This window comes from Anomalospiza imberbis, chromosome 28, assembly GCF_031753505.1.
Source record: "Anomalospiza imberbis isolate Cuckoo-Finch-1a 21T00152 chromosome 28, ASM3175350v1, whole genome shotgun sequence".
NCBI classification, from domain to species: Eukaryota; Metazoa; Chordata; class Aves; order Passeriformes; family Viduidae; genus Anomalospiza; species Anomalospiza imberbis.
Window position 1 is genome coordinate 116,697 of NC_089708.1, and position 18,911 is coordinate 135,607.

Consider the following 18,911-nt stretch of genomic DNA (forward strand, 5'->3'; position numbering starts at 1 on the left):
TGGAGGGGTGGTGTGTGTGTGCAGAGAGGCACTTGAGACAGATGGGTTTGATGCAGGAAAGCAGGTCATTCTGAGCACCCGGCCTATTCCTTGTTCTGTCACAGCAATAGACAACACTCAGACTTGTGATCTCAGTGCTGTTGGCCACTGCATACTAAAGGAGAAAATATTTTGTCAAACTGCCTGAACATGACAGAGCAAGATCATCTCGGTGCAGGCTGTGGTATTTAGGTACAGTGCAGACCTCAGAGACTGGGTGGCTGAGAATAAAGGTACACTGAAAGTGTGGGGCAAGATCTGAGCTCTTGCTCTCTGGCTTGATGCTCAGGTGCAGAGCACATTTCTTTCCAAGAGGAGCAGAGTGCAGCCTGCCAGGTGGGGACTGTGCATTCATCTTTTCTCACAGGAGGTCAGTCTCTGCTGCCTCCAGGCATGCACTGCAGCCAAGTGATGGAAAACTCTTGGTCTTGAGATTCCCAAAGAGGCATAACATTCAGGCATCTCTCAGTTATCAGTAGACTTGCAGTTACAGCAGGACCAGTGGATTCAACAGGATCAATAGCTGGGGTGGATTAACTGCAGCCTGAGAAGAGTCTTGTTACATCTTTCAGATTGTGCCTGTCTGAATGAAAGCTGAAATCTGCACCTTGAGCAGTAATTAAGAAGTGATTTGCCCTTGGCCCATATTGTGGGCATAATGCCAAATTCTGAGTTCCCAGAACTGGGAATTTTCAGATTCAGGCTGAGATCGGTGATGCTTTTTGCTCTCAGAACTGCCTTGTGTCTAAGAGGGGTCAAACAGTGAGTACTAATCCTGTGGGTGAGATGTGTTCTGGTCCACTGGATAAGAGAACTGGATGCAGAGGTTGCTGAACAACTTTATCTGTGCAGTTATCTTCTTTGCAGCCAGGATAGCACAGTACTAAGCTGCAGCATAAACAATGGGACATAAATATTCCTTTCCTTTGGGAGCTTTGCAGCTCTTTCATGTCTTCACTCTGAGAATCTGACTTTATGAGTTTTTATGCTTGAATAAGTATAAATAAGGTAAATCAGTGTGATGACATTTTCAGTTGTGTTGCCTGGCTTGTTCAAATGATGAGTAAAAAGAGCACTTGATAAGTCGTGGTAAGATGCCAGAGAGGCACACGCTATGAAGCTGTCTGTCTGCTCAGTATGTGTGCAGGGAGGGGCAAAAGGCTGCTGAAACATCTTGGTTTGGGGCTCAGACTGCTTCCTCTCCAAGAACTAAATTGTGGTTGTGCTGGTACAAGGCAGCTGTCTCTTGGAGTAAGAGAGCAGTCTGCTTTATCTCCAAAGTCATGCCTTTGGAGGCAACAGTGCACAGTTCAAGGGACACAACCTTAAGAAGATTTGTATTTCTGAATTTCCTTTGGGAATCTCAGATTAAATAGTTCTGAACTAATAAATGACCACCAAATGGTTTCTTAGATCAGGACTATGACAGGAAGAGATTTCTTATTTCTAATAGGTGCTGAGCTGTGCAGACCCAGTCCATTGGGTTTCTTTTCATTTGTTCTGTGCTTCTGCATGCCAGTTTTTAGACTGGTTTGGAGAGATTTGGCTTCCCCATCATCCCCCCAACAACAAAGGAGATGGAGAGGCAGCTAGAGAGCAAGGGCTGGAATATTTGTGTACAGCAAATCTTTGTCTCCCTCCCCCCACATCACATTGCACAACTCCTCCTCAGATGGAAAGGTGAAGAGCAGATGTCGGTGTGGATCCCTCACATGCTTCCTGTGTTGCTCATGGCTGATGATCCCAGCACTTTGGAAGCTGAGCACCAGTGGCACCTATGGACTTCCTGTGAAGTCACGAATCACCATGCCAGAAGCTACAAACACCGCAGGAAAGCAAAGCCTCAGCTGTGTGATGTTCTGAGGGCTGCCTGCTCTGAGCTGCAGCATCTATCTCAGCTCTGCAGAGCATCCTTATCCATCCTTATCAACTTATTTATTCCTGCATCACTGCTGCTCTCTCCCAACAGGAAGAAGTGGCCTGACAGCGCCACTGTTTTTCTGTGTACCTGCTGTTATCCATGGCTGGGCAGCAGTAGCAGAATTGCTAAACATTTAAATTATTCAGCTTCTGTTGTTGACTCAGCTTTAAAACTACATTGACGTTTCCTGAGATAATAGCTTGCTGACTGGAACCTGGGAGCCTGGCTGGTCCTGAGAGCCTCAGCAGGTGACAGGAGCACAAGGAGTGTTTTCCTCTCTACGGAGAGAGGGGACATGCTGGAGTAAGGTGAACCTGTGTGTGTCCATGACCTTGCACCAGGAGAGTACTGCAAGTGCTCAGGGGGGAGCAGCTCCCTTCAGTGGCTGCAGCCCTGGACTTATCCTGGCCTCATTTCTCAGTTCAGGAGGGGTTGTGCTTCTTTTCCTGGGCAAAGGCATATACAGTTTCCTCAAAATATTAAAGCCCATTTTTATGTTATTTACTTTTCTCCAAGGTCATGTGTTTAAGGTTCTCTGCTGCACACATTACACTCCTCATTCCCTTAAATGAAGGGAAGAACAGCTGAGGACAGACTGGCAGCAGCCAGCAAGTGCCTGGTTCTGGGCAGTCACTTCTCTGGTTACATGGCGGATACCAAAACCGAGGAAGGGGCCTTGCATTCCTTCACAGCTACATCATCACACAGCTGAAGAGTTTCTCCAAAGGTCAGAGGCAGAACTTTGTATCTTGAAAAAAAGGCTTTTGTAGCTGAAGGACTAGTTATCTTCAGAGACCTCTGCCTTCTAAATTTCTGACAGAACTTCTCTTCACCCCTAACTCTGTCTGCAGTTGCTGCTGGAGTTCAACGTTTTCATCTCAGGTGTGAACCCGGAATGCAATGGCACTGAGGCACCAGGGATGCTGAGCCTTGTCCCAGGAGCTGTCTCAGGATAGCAGAAGGAGAAATTAGTTTTCTTATGGATATGATAAGTATTACAGCATCCAGGGAACAGCACTTAAGAGAATACTGGAACCCTGGCTTGCAGAAAATCCCCAAAGCCAACTGGGGTGCCCAGAGGTTGTTATTTGGTATTTTCACTGTAATTTTTGGTCACTTTTTCCTCTATGTGAATTTTCTCTTTTTTAGACAATATTCCTGTTCTTTTCTAGTGTAAATAATGTCCCTTTGCAGAGCCCCAGTTTAATTCTGTGTTAGCTTTTGTGAGTACAACATGACACTGAGTCTACCTTCAGCAGTCTCTGAAGCCTTTATGGTAACGATCATACGCTCAGATGTCACAAAGGAGAGGACACAGAATAAAATTTTGGGAAATTAGCAACCCATACAATCTCATTTCAGCATCTGGAAACAGGTAAGTGTTAAGGAACTGCCTGAGACCTTATTTTTTGAGGTGTTTTCATGAAAATAGAACTTTTGGAATTAAAAGCTGTTCATTTATTAGAGTTGTATTTATTATTTTTCAAGCTCTCACAGGCTCTCATTTCTCAGACAGGGTTGTGCCCATAGTATTGGTTTCTCCAAAACTGCTAAGATGTTCCTGTTAGATATAACAGGCAAGATAACAATGACAAACTGCTAGTAAAGCGAGTTGCTCTGAGGTATGAGTTTTCAGCACTGATACATGCAACTCACCTGTCTACAGTTAGGGGGAACTTTTGGAGATGCCTCAGGTGAGGTAGTAATGAGTGAATGAGACCTATTAGAAGCACCAATGGGAAGTTTGGGAAATTACAATTAACAAGGGACAGCAATTAATGAAGCAGAGAGACCAGTTTTCTTACAGATGGAGCCTGCACCAGCTGCACAAACAGTCTGGGAAATAAATGGTTTTTAATGTGTTGCATACTCAAGGCAAAGTGCTCTGTTCTCCCCCATCTTCAGAGAAGGCAGAAAACAGACAGGTACCTCCCACCTCACAGGATCCCCTTCACTCATGCTCCCAAAATCACCTTTACTTCTAGAGCTATAGATATGTGACTGATAGTAATATTAATGCTGTGAAGTCCATACCGTTGCCTCAAGATCCATGGGTCTGCTTGCAGCCTGTGACCTGCCAACCCATGTGGATGTCACCAACAGCCAAGGATACCTCAGTGCCCTGAGCTCTGAGCTGTGAGGAAGTCGCTGAGGGCTGTTTGAGGCAAAACTCCAGGTCTTAGTGGGGAAACAGAGACTTCGTGGCTTGGCCAAACTTGCCAGGACCATACTAAAATGTAATATTTCTGTCAGAAGAGCTCTGACCTGCATACATGTTGTATTTAGGTGCTTTTCTCATTCCTCACCATGGTAAAAAGGTTCTGCTTCAGTGGTGGGGACCTGGGGCAATTCCGTTTTATTGTGTCTGCCATAGCACCATGTGGTCACCATTCCAGACTGCACAATCACCACAGCTGCTTCCTACCCTGCACACAATCCCAGGCCTTCCTTCCCTGCACTCTGCTGTGGCTGTGGGCAAAGGGTGTGCCATAAGGGAGTCCTGTGCCAGAGGCAAAGGTGAGCCCTGTGTTCCCTCCAGCATTGTACAGGGCTTACCTGCCCCCTTTCCATCCTTGTGGAGGGTATAAGGCACCACTGGATTGCCAGAAATCTGTAGGACTGAGCCAGATTGAGACTGGCTAAAAGGTTTAATGCCCTGGGGATTGTCCCATGCTTGATTTTTCCTGTTCTGTGTTTGTGAAAGTCACCAGTGCCAGAGGCTGCACATAGCAAAGCCAAACCGAATCTCAAAATGGGAGGGGTGAGGGAGGCAATCTCACGGGCTCCTTTTACCATGAGGTGTGCTAGGGGGTAAACCCAGTTGAATTGTAGGGCACAGATTAGGGCTTTGTCAAGTGTATACACTCTCCTGGTGGATGCAGGATCTGGAGAAAGTTTGCATTATGCCGAGGGAGAAACTTTGAATCGGTTCATGAGCTCTGGCTGGTAATGGCCTGTGTCAGAGTGTGGACTTGTGTTTGCATTCTGGACATGCAGCAATGGAGCTGGCAGGAGTGGAAGCAGGATCTGAGGCACTGATAGACACTGACTCTGTAGGTTCAGAGCGGCAGCACTTTTTAGAGCAAATATAGTGTGCCAGGCAGCCAGCAGTTGCAGTGTCCATCCTTTTGGCAACAAACATTTGAGCTCTACCTGAGCTGAAGGTGGAGTCTGTTCTATTTCAAATATCAGAGAGAATCTAGACTGTCAATGAAGTGCTGAATGGCTCTGGACAAAGGGAAGGTGTTTTTCCTAGACTGAGGTAAGGACTCTGCTTTGCTCTAATGATAAACTTGGTCTTTGTCAGTATAAAAATCTCAATTTCTATGTAATGCAAAGTATTTTGCCATCCTAACATGTTCTGTTGATCTACTTTTCCTGCCTCTCAGCTCATATAAGCTTTTCTGGTGGTGGGCTGGGCTGTTTTATAGGAATTCCATAGAGAGATACAGATGGCAAAGCAGTTGTTTCTTTCTCAAAGCTGCAGATGTTACAAGCTCTATTTATCCCTATACTTCCCAGGCCTTTCCAGGTGTGATCATCTCATGGCTGTGCATTCACTGGTTTGGCCCCAGTGCCTGGCTGGAAGCACCTTGGCCTTCTTGACCCTGTAACTGGCAGAAGGGCCAGGTGAACGGTAGCTGGAAATAGAAACCAAGCTGTGTGGCTCCCCTGCAGCACCCCGAGTCCTTTGCCAGGCTGGCCCCAGTTCAGCATCTGCAGCCAAGATGGAGCATCTGGAGCAAAGCACTCACAAGAGGGATGACTCCTGCCAGCCAGGCAATCATTGCTCTGCAGGGTCACCCTAGGCTGGAGCACAAGGAAAGGGTGGGACGGGAGTGGTCTCCAGGAGGTCTCTTCCTTTGGACAATTGGTGTGACTCCCTTGCGTGTCTTTCAGAGAGGGCATGCACCAACCACTGTGGACCCCTTGCCTTCTTGCTGCAAGCAAGGATCTCCTGAAGGGATGCTGGAGCAGGAGTCTGCTGTGCAGGTAGAAGGGGGGAAGGGGCGCGTTCATTGTATTGTAGTGGGCTCTAGGCCCTACAAAGAGCCTGGAGCTGCTGTCACTAGACCTCATTTGCCACTTCAGTTCCATCTCGGTGTCCTCCATTTGGGACTGTGCCCAGCCAAGGTCTGCAGGGACCTGTGAAAAACCTCAGGTCTTCTGCTCACTGTCTCCAGCCCAGCCTGCTTTGTGTGGCACTGACCAAGAGACAGTGTGGTTCTGGCCACAGAGCTGTTTCATTTTGCTTTATATTGCTGAAGTTTCATCTTCCCTTGAACTATTTGAAGAGCAGGGTCCATGCACATGGGCTCCTCCCTGTTAACAACTCAAAGACGTGTTTATGAAGTATGGCTCAGGCATGACATTCACTAAACACTGTGCCCAGCCTGGCAACTCTCCCCAGGTTCCTGACGTAGGACAACCCATAATCTCCATACTCCAGACAGGAGCTTCCTTGTTGTGCTGGCTTGCAGTCAGGTGTGTGAGTGGTGATAGGGTGCAGTCTGACTGCTGATAAACCTCTTCCAGCCCACTCATGCTTGGTTTGGCTGCAGCATTCAGCAAAAGTGGGTTGATCAGAGCTGCAGACCCTGGCTGTCCAGGGTGAGCTGACCTTCTCCTGCAGTGATGACATGCATGCATTACCTGAGGGTGAGTACTTGGGCATGGCCAGGGGTTTGTTGGGCAGCAAAAGAGGAGAGGAATCAGGTCAGCTGGTTTGCATGAGGGGGGTTAGGTATATTCTGGCTGGTAATATGAACTTCAGTCCAAAGATAAGGCCTCTTCTCCCCATACAGTTGCTGTGGACCTCAGACTAGCAAGAAGGGTTTGCTGCCCTTCTTAGGTCATTGGTAACTTGCCTAAGGTCATCCTTGGAGCCAGTGACAGTGCCTGGCATTGAAACCAGGTCCCTCGGTGCTGTATTTGCCTTGTTCTTCTCACCACTGCTTTACTGGGAGAAGGGAGGTGCCCCAGGTGTTATTTTTTTGCCGTGTTGTGATGTTAAATGTTGATTCCTGTGTTGTCACCTTTCTGCCCGGGACAGGTGCACAGGATGATGTTTTTCTTTCAGCACAGTGCTGTGCTAGCTCTGCTGTGGAGCAGGTGGCTTTGCTTGCATGTCCTCAGCAGGGATCTGCTGGCAGAGATCTGTTACCAGCCCTGTGCTTCTGGTGCTTTTCTGTCAATGCTTTCTTCCCTGCATGGCTTCCGGAGGTTGCACCCCAAGCGCTGGCCAGGCAAGCCTGGCTTAAGGCTCAAGACAGTAAATCTGTGGTAGCCACAGCACAAGGACTGTGCTGTGATACCACCCAGCATGCAGATCCCAGCAGGAAGCCCACTTCTAAGCACTTTTGTTCATGCAGGCAAAGCAGGTGTGGACTAGTCCTGCTGGAGGAGAGGTAGGGAATGAGTCAGAACAGACTGCAGAAATCAGGAGCAGTTTATAAGCATCACTAGGACAGAAAAGGAAGCTTCTCCACAGGGAACCAGGGCAGATCCTGATGGTATCATCTGGACTCCAGCACCTCACCTGAGCATGGGGGTGCTGACAGAGCCTAGATCAGGTAGAGGCTGGTCTAGAAGCTGTGTCTTAGTCCCAGGCTGACATCAGGCAGGCTCAGAGCATGTCTCTGATTCCCCCCTGGCACTGTCAGCATGCTAGAGCCCTCTCAGCTCCCCAGTGTTTATTGCACACACTTGCCTGAACCATGTCATGGTCCAAAAAAGGTAGTGCATCAGGAAAGCAGGAGATAGAAAGCCATTGCTCTGCTGCTGCATCTCTCTCGGCAGCTGTAAATGTTGTTATGTTATTAGAAGAGGTGTAGTGCCTGAGCAAAGAGCTCTCATGTATTGTCTTCAGTCACAGTCTATATATTTTTTTGATGAGGTAAAAATAGCTTTTCTTTTTCAGGATATGCAGAGAGCAGAGGCTCCTGCTAACATCAAAGGAGAGTGACAGCTTTCCCCTGGGTGTGCGTGGCCTCAGCTGGCAGGAGCAGTAGCTGTGTTAATTCTTGCCTTGCTTTCACTGTGTGAAAGAAAAGATGTTCTGGTCTCCTTTTCCTGTTCAGGTCTCTGGACCAGCCTCTGTTTCACTCTCCACTCTCCACTGCTGCTGGAGATCTAGCACTGTACTTCAAAGGGAAAGTGATAGTTTGCAAATGACAGAACAAGATCTTGAACATGTTACTTAGAAAGTCCATTAAGCAGCAGGCAGGTACTGCAGGCTTTCACAGAGCTGCAGGCTGTAGCCCTCCAGGGGATCCTTATCAGAAAGATCAGTCTGCTGTGTAGGGGCATCTCCTTGCTGCCTTGCTCTGTGCAGATTAAGCTGTTTGTGATATCTGCCCTCCTCACAGTTCTGAACCTGTTCCAGCTGAAGCAGCCAGTAAAGGGGATCCATGAGCGGGGAAAGGAGTCAAATGGCAATGCAGATATCTGTATCTGAAAATGCTCAGCAGGGGCTGAGTTAACCTTTACCCTGACCTGTACCACCAGCAACAGTCCAGAACTACCTCTCCTGTTGAGAGTGCACAAAAATGAGCTTTCCAAAAACTCATTACTCATGATTATGTAATGGAGGAGGATTGTGCATGGTGGAGAAGCCAGTCTGATGCTAGCACTGGAAAGCTTGCCCTCTCTTCAGCACTGGAAAAATGCTAATTTACAGGTTTCTTCCCTTCCCACAAACCTGCCAGGGGCCTTCCTTCCCTCCTTCTTCTGCTTTGGGATTTCTCCTTTGCCAGTTTGTCAAGTTCTTCTCCAGCTCTACCCTTTGCACGGGAACATAAACAGATCTTTCACTTCCTGCATGCTCTGATTCACCTGCTGCAAGATGGTTGAGCTCCCCCTTGCATCCTGCTCTGGGGATCTCTGCTGGGCGTAGCAGCCATCAGCCTCTGTGGTATGTGCTTTGGGGCTGTTGTGGAATCTCCATTAAGCAGAAATTAGCATGGACAAAGGGTTTACTCAGTCTGGTACATGAAATGAGAACAAACTCACTTGGTAGATGCCTTCCAGAGATGACTTCTTGTGCCTTGAATCTCATCATGGCTCCTATTAAGATCTGAAGACCTGTGCTAAATCGTGTGGGCAGAAGTGAGGATGATGGGAGAATAGAACTTGGACATACAGATTTATCTGTCACGAATCATGTGCATAGGGGTGAAGAAGAAAGAATATAATTTAAGCATCTGGATTTACCCTTTCATCAGATGAATTTTCCCAGTGCTTTTGCTTTTCTCTTTCTTCTGGGTTTGCAGTCTCTTCCTGTTCTCTGTCTTCTGCTGGCTGACTGCCTGAGGCTTTGCTACTGTGGCCTCTCTGGAGATGCTGTATTCTGCTGAATGCTGCCTTCTACTCAGAAGGCAGAAACCTGCCAGTAGGTTTTGTTTCTTCTGCAGGGCCCATTGAGAGTGTCCATTTTTTGTTGATACAGATAGGAGAGAAAGTTCCTGTAAGAGAGACAGTATGGCTTATGTTTCTGAGCGCTTTAAGTTGAATCTCCTATCTTCCCTGATTATCCTATGGGGTCCCTAGGTGTTATCCCTAACTGCTCTTAATCCTAGCAGCTCTTTTAGTGTATTTTGAGGACTGACAAATTCTTCTCATCTGATGAGAAAGGATTGAGGTTATCACCTGCAGAACTGTGTAGTTGATATCTGCAAGGCGGAGAGTTCCAAATGAGCATTGGCTCCAGAGACATTCCTAGGTTGGACAGTTACTTAAAAGTAAACCACTACACTTGATGTGAGGTTTTGGTGTTTCTGCTGGAAATAATGCCTCAAAGGTGAGGATCATGCCCACTGTTGGACACAAGCCCACATGAGCAAGGAAATGTCCAAGCAAATGGCAAGGACTGTTGCCCTTGGCAAGGGTTTATCACACATCCTCAGCTGGCAGCGCTGACTTTAGGTTCCAGGACACTGGCACTAGAAGATGGAAGTAACTGGATGACGTCTGAGATGTGAGTTGGACCTTTCCACAGCATCTAGATAGGATGCCCATAGCCATACATGGCTTGGTGCCAGGATTAGGGTTTGCATCTCACTGCCAGTCCTGGGGGTTCTTTGGCTGTTGGGGTGACTGTGTGCTGCCCAGCCTTCTGGTGTTTCCTTGCTGGACCTCCTGTCTGCTGCTCGACGAGCCTGTGTCAGCTTGGCTGAAGAGACAAATGGGCAGACAGGGTAAAGAGGGCAATGCAGCAGGATGCATGTGTGCCAGGCTGGAGTAGTGTGGTGAGTTGCTTCTTGAATGTCTTTGTGTCCCAGAAAACACCATGAGATCAGCACGAGTCCCTGAACTCATTTGTACTTGGAAATCATCTACTTACAGCATTTAGCAGCTCATACAGTGTGGGCTCCTGCCAAGTGTGGCCACCTTTAACGGGAGGAGACCCTCCCTTTTTTTATCAGTGATGAGCAGCAGGAGCTTGTGGGAGCTCCTCCCTGGGTGTGAATGAGAGCAGGCACTGCCAGAAGAGATTAGAGCAGGACACTGACTGTGGCCAGAGACACAGCAGGCTTACAAACCTCTGACTGCAGCCCTTGAAATCCAGCCTGAGCCTCTGATTTGACTTCCCCTTTGCTTTGTAGCCTTGGCCATGGCTACAGTGCAATGAGCTCATGTGGTTCCAGGCTAATGGCATTATTGCTGTGAGAGAAGGGGGACGCCTGAGAAAAGGAACAGAAGAAGCCTCTCCTCAGGGCCAGGAGAGGGTGTCATGAGAATTGACTCTGAAACCAGGACCAAGGGAAAGGGAAAATTTCGATTGTCAGCAGACAAGGGGAAATTTTTCCTGAAGGAAAAGAAAGGGGAGTAGAAGCACAGTCCGATGTGTTGTGCTAAGTTTTCAACTTTAGAAGCTCTTAACTAAGCTCTGATCTGAGGGTTCTCTCTTGTAGAATTGCTGGCAGCAGCCTCCTGACATTGGATGTCTGCAAGTCAGTAGAGCATGATGCCTGTGTATAGGATTCAGCAGCCACCTAAGAGTGCAAGAGGTACACAACAGAAAGTGAGGCAGCTTATTTTCTCCCCTGGAATATCACCTTCCTGAAAAATTGCTAGGAAGGCAAAGGAGAATGGAAAGGAACTCTGCAAACTCCAAATAAAGGAAAATCAGCAGAGGCAGTTTCTGCATCTGGAAGCAGTTGCTCTGTGTCCTGGGGCACTCAGCGAGTGGCTGTGTGCGGTGAGGCACGGCTGTGCTGCGCTTTGTGCTTGTTGGTGTGTGCTGATAACTGTGCAATGCGTGTCTCTGTGGCTGGGAGAGCTGGGATGGTGCTGACTGGGATATGTGTGTGTATCTTCTCCATGTGCACATCTACTTGTGTTCACGGGGTCTCTGCACTTCTTGCTGTCAGTGCTCCATTTTGCTGAAATTCGGGAGATAGCAGTGACCCAGTCTGTGCTTCCATTTCCTGGGGAGCAAATTGCCCTGAGCAGCAGGTAGGCAGTCCCATTGTGCAGCCTGACATCAGAAGGAAAATATGACTGTGGATCTGCTTTTACCATTTGAGCCAAGCTATTCCATCTTCTCTGGTGGAATGTGTGGTTGGATTGCTGGTGTCTGATGCCCTGCATCTCTCTGTGCATCTCTGGAAGGCACATGCTGAGCATGGGGAGCAAAAGGGCAGCATATATTTTCCAAGGCCTGGGCCCCAGCATCCAGAGGGTCAGGAGGGAACCCCAACCTCTCTCCTCTGTGGCAGGAGTTACCTGTGAGTTGCCAGGTTCCTGGGCATATCTGTGGGGCTGCTTTTCCTCTGCTGTTCCTGAGGTGGTACCTACAGCTCTGACCCCCTCCCTGCGCTTGGCAGCAGTCATTTGCTTTCCGGAGGTGGCTTGGTATTAAATATCCTGTCTGACACAATAATGGAGAGAAAATGAACAAATTCCATTAGCAGCTGGCGATCCCTGCAGGGTCTGCATTGGAGAGAGGACAGAGCCTGTATTTTTAGATAGAATGCAATGTAACTTACTGGCTCTCTCAAAGCTGGGGAGTAGATAACCAAGGAGGGAGAGAGGGGACACCAGGCTCAGGTTTCAGCCGAAGTGCTGGACTATGGCAGCACGAAAGGGCAGGTCCGGTCCAGACGTGGCTGTGAGTATTCAACACACTTCTCCTTCGTGCCCACTGAGACCTCCTCTTTGCTTTTCTGCTTGCTTTCTGCTTGTAGTCTCTGCTGCTGGGTGTGCTGGGGCTTTGAGAGCCCCTTTTCTGCAGGGCCATGTCGAGTTTTACCATTTAATCTTCAGAGCTCCATGTGTGTCCCATGGATGACAGAGCCTTGGCTGAGCTGTGCTTTGATTTTCCAAGGGTTTGCTGCCTTGTCATCGATCCTGACCTGAGAAGCAGAGACTTCTAGCAGTGTCTGGAGTTGGAAAAGCTCTTTGCATTCAGCCTGTTGCTTGAAGCTGTCAGTGTTTCCTCACTGGACCCCAGACAGCATGCAGAGCTCAGATCGTGAATGTGCACTTCTAAGCACAGCGCTGGTGTTGCCTTCTGCCTCTTGCAGTTGATCCTTCTGTGTGAGCAGAGCACTGAGGTGCTGTGTCTCCTCTGCATTCACAGCCTTCCAAAGACACAGCTCTGCTGTGAACCTGGGGGCTCTTTCCTGAGAGATGGGGCTCTCCTCTGAGCTGGAAGCAAGCAGAGCCAGCTGGCGCAGGAGGTCATGAGATCAGCACGTGTTCCCCCTGCACGCGGAGGCTGCGCACCGTGAGGGGCACGGTGGTGCTGCCCTCCACCACCTGTCCTTCTGACCCATGGGCTGCCCTGGAGGGGCCATGGCACCTTGCCACCATGGTGGTAGCCTGGCCTGAGCTCTGTGCCTGGCCCAGCAGGGCCAGGTCGCCCAGTCTGTGGGCCTCACCTCTACAGCAGGGAACAGAGTCCTAATGGGCCCAGGGCATGCCTGCCTTTCTCTGTGGTAGGAGTGGCAGGCACAAAGGATGAGCTGGGGGAGGCAGATGGAGGAGACCAGAAGGCATCTGAGTTGTGCTGCCCCATAGTCCCAGTTCAAACATCTGAGACTGCAAAGAGAAGGGAAAGAGAGGAGCCCTGAACCTGTATGGAGCATCATCCTCCCTAATATGCCTCCAGTGCTTTTGTCTCTGTCTGTGTTGCTTCCAGCTCCTGTCCTGGAGCTTCCTAATCCTGGATGCTCCTCTGCAATCAGGCTGTGGGCAATACAGGATGGCTTGGGGTGGCAGAACAGAAGCTCTCCTAGCACAGGAGGTCCCTTGGTCAGTCCTGATGTGAGTGGTACAAGAGGGGTTCTGATTTTCTCTTGGAGCTGAAGACAGAGGAGTGTGTCCTGCACCCATGCCATGGATGTCTTGTGGCTCTTGGCTGCAGAGAGCCCTTTGGACTAGCCTGAGCAGGCACATACCACCTTCAGTTACCAGTTCAAGTTCCCAGACTCACAGACACACATCACTGCATTTCCACCCTGTTCTTCAGCTTCTAGTGAGCCATGCCATTGTCTCCATTTGCTGCCTCACACTGCTAAGTAGTGTTGCTAAAAGTATTGCTGTGCCTTGCCTGGGCTGGCTGTGGTGTAGCACTGCCAAAAAAGAGAGTTGTGACTTCCACAGCTGTGAGATGCTCAGCTGGGGCCGTTGTCCCTGGTGCCGGTACCCAAGCTCACCCCTGTTGCTACTCAGTGGCTTCTGGAGGAGGGTAGGGGTGGGCTCACTACAGCTCCATTAGTGTAGTGCCTCAGCCCAGGCACGGAGGGGCTTCTGGGCCAAAGGAGGCTGTCATGGTGCCAGGAGCTCTCTCCCTACTGTCCCCTTAGTGTGATGGGACGAGCTACAGACTTTCTACCCCATTATCTGGATGCTCTTCATTTTAAGTCCAGGTCCCAGCCCTTCTTTTTCCTGTCTGATTTGGGGCACCTCAGCCTGTCCAAGCAGTTGTGACTTTCCTGGCCTCTGCCTTTTCTGCCTGGTCTGTGTATTTATGTTCTCTGCAGCTGAGCGAAGAGTTGACCCAGTGCTGGTGGTGGGGGAGAACAAGGGGGCTCTGAGTTTCATGCTTTTTCTTTTTGTCCCCAAGGCTGATGCTGCAACCAGTTTCTTGAGAGCTGCAAGATCTGGGAATCTGGACAAAGCCTTGGATCACCTCAGGAATGGGGTAGATATTAACACCTGTAACCAGGTAGGTGAAACACACAGGGCTTCTGGTACTATCTCTAGTTCATTGAAAATGTGGCTGACCAGAGGGCAGACCTGGAGCAGTTATCTTTGGGGCCAGGAGGGCAGCAATAGCTATAAAGATCTGGGGAGCCTGGATGTACTGGCTGGAGCATAGCAAAGGACATTACCAGGTAAGCAGAGAGGGCTCCTTTTGTGTAACAAGCAAATGGGACAATTGGAAGCTGTGCTGTTTCTCAGAGGGCAGAGCAGATAGCTGTGAAGAGTAGCACAGTGACTGGAAGATCACAGAAATGGCTTGTGGGGGTTATTCCCCTTGCCTGCAGTGCTGCAGTGCTGAAGTTTTTTGATTCCTAGAAGCTGCAGTTTAACACAAGCAGTGAATGTTTGCAAAATGCCAGTTGTGTTGGTTTGGGAGGCGTTGGGCAGGAGGAGCCCTCCTCATCCTGCACAGAAACAGGTTTGTACAGGAGCAAAGAGCTGCGGGCGCTGAGGAATTGTTTGCACATCATCATCAGAACATTTTTTATCTGTGCAGCTGCCAAATGCAAGTGGCTGAGCCTGAATTGGGGCAGATGCTGTAGGGACAGATTCAGGGGGCTTAGGCTGAGCAGGGGGAGCAGACAGGCTGTGTGCTGTCACTGCTTTCTGGAGCAGTGTTGCTGCTGGGGAGGCTGACTCAGCAGGTAGCACAAAGGCACACTCATCTGTTTCAGTATCAAGTCCCCAAACCAAGTGAAGTTCAGAGCTGATTTGTGCGCCGCCACAGCCAGTGCAGTTACTGGGGACAGGTTCCCACAGGGCAAGCAGAGTGCACCATGGATGTTCAGTCATTTCCGAAAGCAAGCCTAAGAGGAGAGGGAGGATTTCTACATGCACTGGTCCTGTAATGCTCTAGCCCAGAGGGGTGCGAGGTTCTGGAGAGGGCTCTGTAAAGAATTACAACAAGGTGACTCATCCATCAGCTAAAGATGATGGCTTTGAACTTCTTCTTCACCAAAGAGATGGTCTGTCATCAGCTATCTCCACCGATTAGCTTCAAGTCCTGTTTCCAACCAGATTTCTGATGCTGGGGAAGGCATTTAACACTTTGATGGAAAGACAATGGCTGCAGCAGTATGAGGCTCTTCTCTCAGTGATGTCTTTGCACTGGTTCCTGCCATCTCCCTGAGGTTAGATGGCACTTTGGGGTTTCCTTCTGAGGAATATCAGACCTGTGGGAAAGGTCCAACCTCACATGTCCTGTATAGAATAAAGAGGGATATATGTGGTCAGACCTATCCCACAAGTCCTGTATTCTTACTCAAGTTCAGAGACCTTGACATGCCATCTGATCTTCATCCCGCCGATTTCACCTCCTTCATTGCTGCATCAGTGTCTTCATCATGCACCTTTTGGGTTTCAAATTCTGGCATGGTCCCATCTCATCCACAAGGAGCTGGAGGACTGAGGATGAGTGCACATTGCTGCCAGGACTCTCGCCAGCTGGGAACAGCATCATGATGGCACATGGGTGCCCAGGAGATGGTCTTTGTTGAGGTGGCCAGTCCTGATGGGCAGTCCAGAGCAGGTCCCTGCTTTGGGATAGGCTAAGTGTGAAGTCTCTGCATTATTCTGTAGGGCTGCATTTGTCACATTGATAGCTAGTGACTGGGATTTCTGGGAATTATTTGCAACATTTAGTGAGGAAAATACAGCACCTTTCAAATTATGCACATCCTGTGGCAGTTTTGGGTCGGATGAGCTGTCAAGCCAAAGCAAATGTGCAAAACAGCCTGTATTGTTCCTGGAGCAGAAATACCAAAGAGCCATCAATGGAAACAATTCTCTGTGCTTGTTGCACAGCTATTTGTTACAGGTTAATGATTTGTCACATGTTTACAGCATTCAAAAGGTTATTTATGAATCCTTTGCATAAAAGGTCTTATGGTCTGAGGGGAGCAGCTGAGCATCTGTGGTCTTGCTCTCCATTTGTTGGTTACGTAAGTGTAACTGAGAAAAAACTCGTATGTCCGTGTAAGGGTGTCAGTGATTATCTCTTTGGGGTTGTGTAGGTGTGTCTTGGTCAAAGAAACAGGGCTTGGCCAGAGAAGAGGGACTCAGTGTAGCCAGATACGGCTGGGGAGCACTTCCTTTCAGTGGCACCGTTCTGTGGGTATTACAGCACTCCTACTTCATTTCCCCTTGGAAGCAGACCTTTTGTGCTTGAGGCTTGTTAGAACTCTGGAGTTGGTGTGGTGAGGAAGCCTGTAGGTTTTTAGATTTTTGCTCTTTATGCTGTAATCAGAGTTGAGCAAAATAATCTGTGACTCTTCAGCTTTGATCCTGGGCAATTGGTGCTTTGATTGAGAAAGAGTGGAAAACCTTTTGGAAGTCTGACAACACTCTTGAAGTAGTCCTGAGTTTAACTGGAGTGTTGAGGGCTGGAACTGAGCCTCCCTGTGAATTTTCTGCTCCCTACCAATATTTAGGTGGGGATGAAACATTTCTGTGAAGTGACCTTCCAGTCAGGAGCTGAAACACATGACTGGAAGGTGGAGTATTTGGGCAGAAGCAGGTGTCCCTCTGCCATGCAACAACACTTTGTAGGGGTGAGTAAACCTAGCATATCCACCTGGGAGAAGTGAGGGACAAGGAGAAAAAGTGGCATCTGAAAATGCCTGCAGGTATTTAACCTCTTTTACAGCAAATATCCCAGCCCTTTTGTTCACATCTGGGAAGTGGAAGAGGGTGTCAGAAATAACAGAGCAGAAGCTGTCTTAGTATGCTTGAGGATGCTGTCTGACCTGGCACCCCTCCTTCTGACAACCTGGGGATGCTAAAGGGGAATTGGCCAGTGCTCTGCTCTTCAGGTTCCACGTATAGGAAGAAAGCAAGCTAAACTGGGGCACACACACAGATGTTCCCGAGAAGTAACTTTAGCTCCTTCAGAGCTTCCTGGAACTGGTAGAGCTTAACAGTGACACAACTGACAACTTCTCTACACTCTGCTGCAGCTGAACTCTGGGAGAACAAAGCCCACCATGGGCTGCAGGACAAGGTACTAGTGGGCAGTCTGAAAGCCAGGGAGAAGCCAGCTTGTGGCCTGGTGGCTCACAAACGACTGTGAATTAAATTTGGCTGCTGCTTCATAAAATCATTGTCCAAAGCAGGGCTTCTCACTGTACATCTGTCTGTGTAAATGTTAAAGTTTAAGGTTTGTATGTGCACTTACACAGCAGTTGTGGTGCATCCTTGCTCTGGATTGTGCACAAAGCTCAGCTCTGTGCTTTAGGTGTGAAAAACCTGACTGTGAGGAGGGGCACCCCATGGAAAGTCACTGGAGCAATCACACGAGTTGACACAAGGGATGAGCCATGAGCAGGGAGGACTGAAGCAGTTCCTGTGCCTAAAGCACATAAACACTGAGCTGTGGTACTACCCATCCATAGGAAATTGCCTACGTGGGCTGCATGTTTTGCTCATGGAGAAACCTCCAGCATTAGTCAGCAACTCAGCGTTCAGTTGTGTGAAGTTTTCCTGGCAGCATGGAGCTGTTTGTGGCACCATGGCTGGTGTGATGGATGTCAGTGCAGAGCTCAAGGACAGGGCAATCTCTCCTGCCTCCACCAGCCTGGACTTTCTCCAGCATGGGCCAAGTGCCCATGGTCATGTCTGCAAAGGAGCTCAGAGTAGGGTGCTCCCCAGAGAGCTCCATCCCCAGATGATGACTAATTCCCCTTTCCCACCTTTGCAACCTCCAGAATGGGCTGAATGCCTTGCACCTGGCCTCCAAGGAGGGCCATGTGAAAATGGTGGTGGAGCTGCTGCACAAGGAGATCGTTTTGGAGACAACGACCAAGGTAAGGACAAGGAAGTCTGGCCACACTGGTCAAAGCTCTGCACGCTGCCTTTGCTGCCAGACACACCAGCAGTAGCTGAGCAGTGATCATGCTGTTTGCTGTCAGCCCCCAGAGACACTGTGCCAGTGGCAGTGCTGCTGGGCTGGGCTCTAGGACCAGGCTCTGGTTTTAGCACAGGCTTGGCATCTCTTGGTGGGTGGGAGGTGCCTCTCCTCTGTGGGGGCCGTTGTGGACTTCAGAGGGGAGTAACATAAACCACAGCAGGTGCTAGTCCTGTCTTACTAGCATCTCCTCCCAGCATGGGCTGCTGCCCCAGGGCAGCCCCTACGTGTTCCAGCACTGAGATGGCCTTGATACCGTCGTCACATCCCTTGGTACCATTGTAACAAGCCTGGAAAGCTCTGGTGCTCTGTAAATAACATATTGTTCTCTCATGCATCACCACAGTAGGTGTGGTTTTCTCTTGATGACAAGCAAGACAACAGCACAAGCAAGCAGGGCTGACAAATGAGCAGCCTCCAGCACCAGCTGAAGGGCTGCGAGAACAGGAGGAGGTCTCAGTTGCCACCTCCCTGGTGCTCTCGCAGGATTCTGGACACAGAGCAGAATCTGGCTTTCTGCCACACCACTGAAAGGCACAAGTCAGAAGAGCCTGTGTGTGCATTTTCCAGCCTGCTCATCATCCCTTATATCTGCTGGGATGCCTTGGCTACCGGGTGCACACTGCAGTTTTGCCTGAAGACTGCCAGCTCAGCTGCCCCATCCTCCCCCCTCTCCTCATCTCTCAGTGCTGAAGATGCACAGCACCTGACAGTGCATACAGCTTTTGCTGCCAGTAACTTCATAGGAGAAATGAAATCACTCTCTTCCCTGGCCAGGAAATGGGAAGGGTGGCTGGTTGGTTTACAGCAGTGATGGAACATGGAATGAGAGCTGCATGG

General features: G+C 49.3%; 1 protein-coding gene across 12 annotated transcripts in view; it reads left to right on the forward strand.

The window, feature by feature from the left end:
* ANK1 (ankyrin 1) overlaps positions 1-18,911 on the forward strand; it is a 55,583-nt gene that overhangs the window by 12,756 nt on the left and 23,916 nt on the right. For 7 of the 12 annotated variants that reach the window (XM_068174625.1, XM_068174628.1, XM_068174634.1 and 4 more), the window contains 3 exons: positions 5,861-5,953; positions 14,031-14,132; positions 17,872-17,970. In XM_068174625.1, coding sequence (XP_068030726.1) covers positions 5,861-5,953; positions 14,031-14,132; positions 17,872-17,970 — 294 coding nt within the window. Of the gene's footprint in view, positions 1-5,860; positions 5,954-6,461; positions 6,620-11,219; positions 12,072-14,030; positions 14,133-17,871; positions 17,971-18,911 lie in introns of those variants that run through there. The other 5 variants (XM_068174629.1, XM_068174627.1, XM_068174632.1 and 2 more) reach the window with 4 other exon arrangements.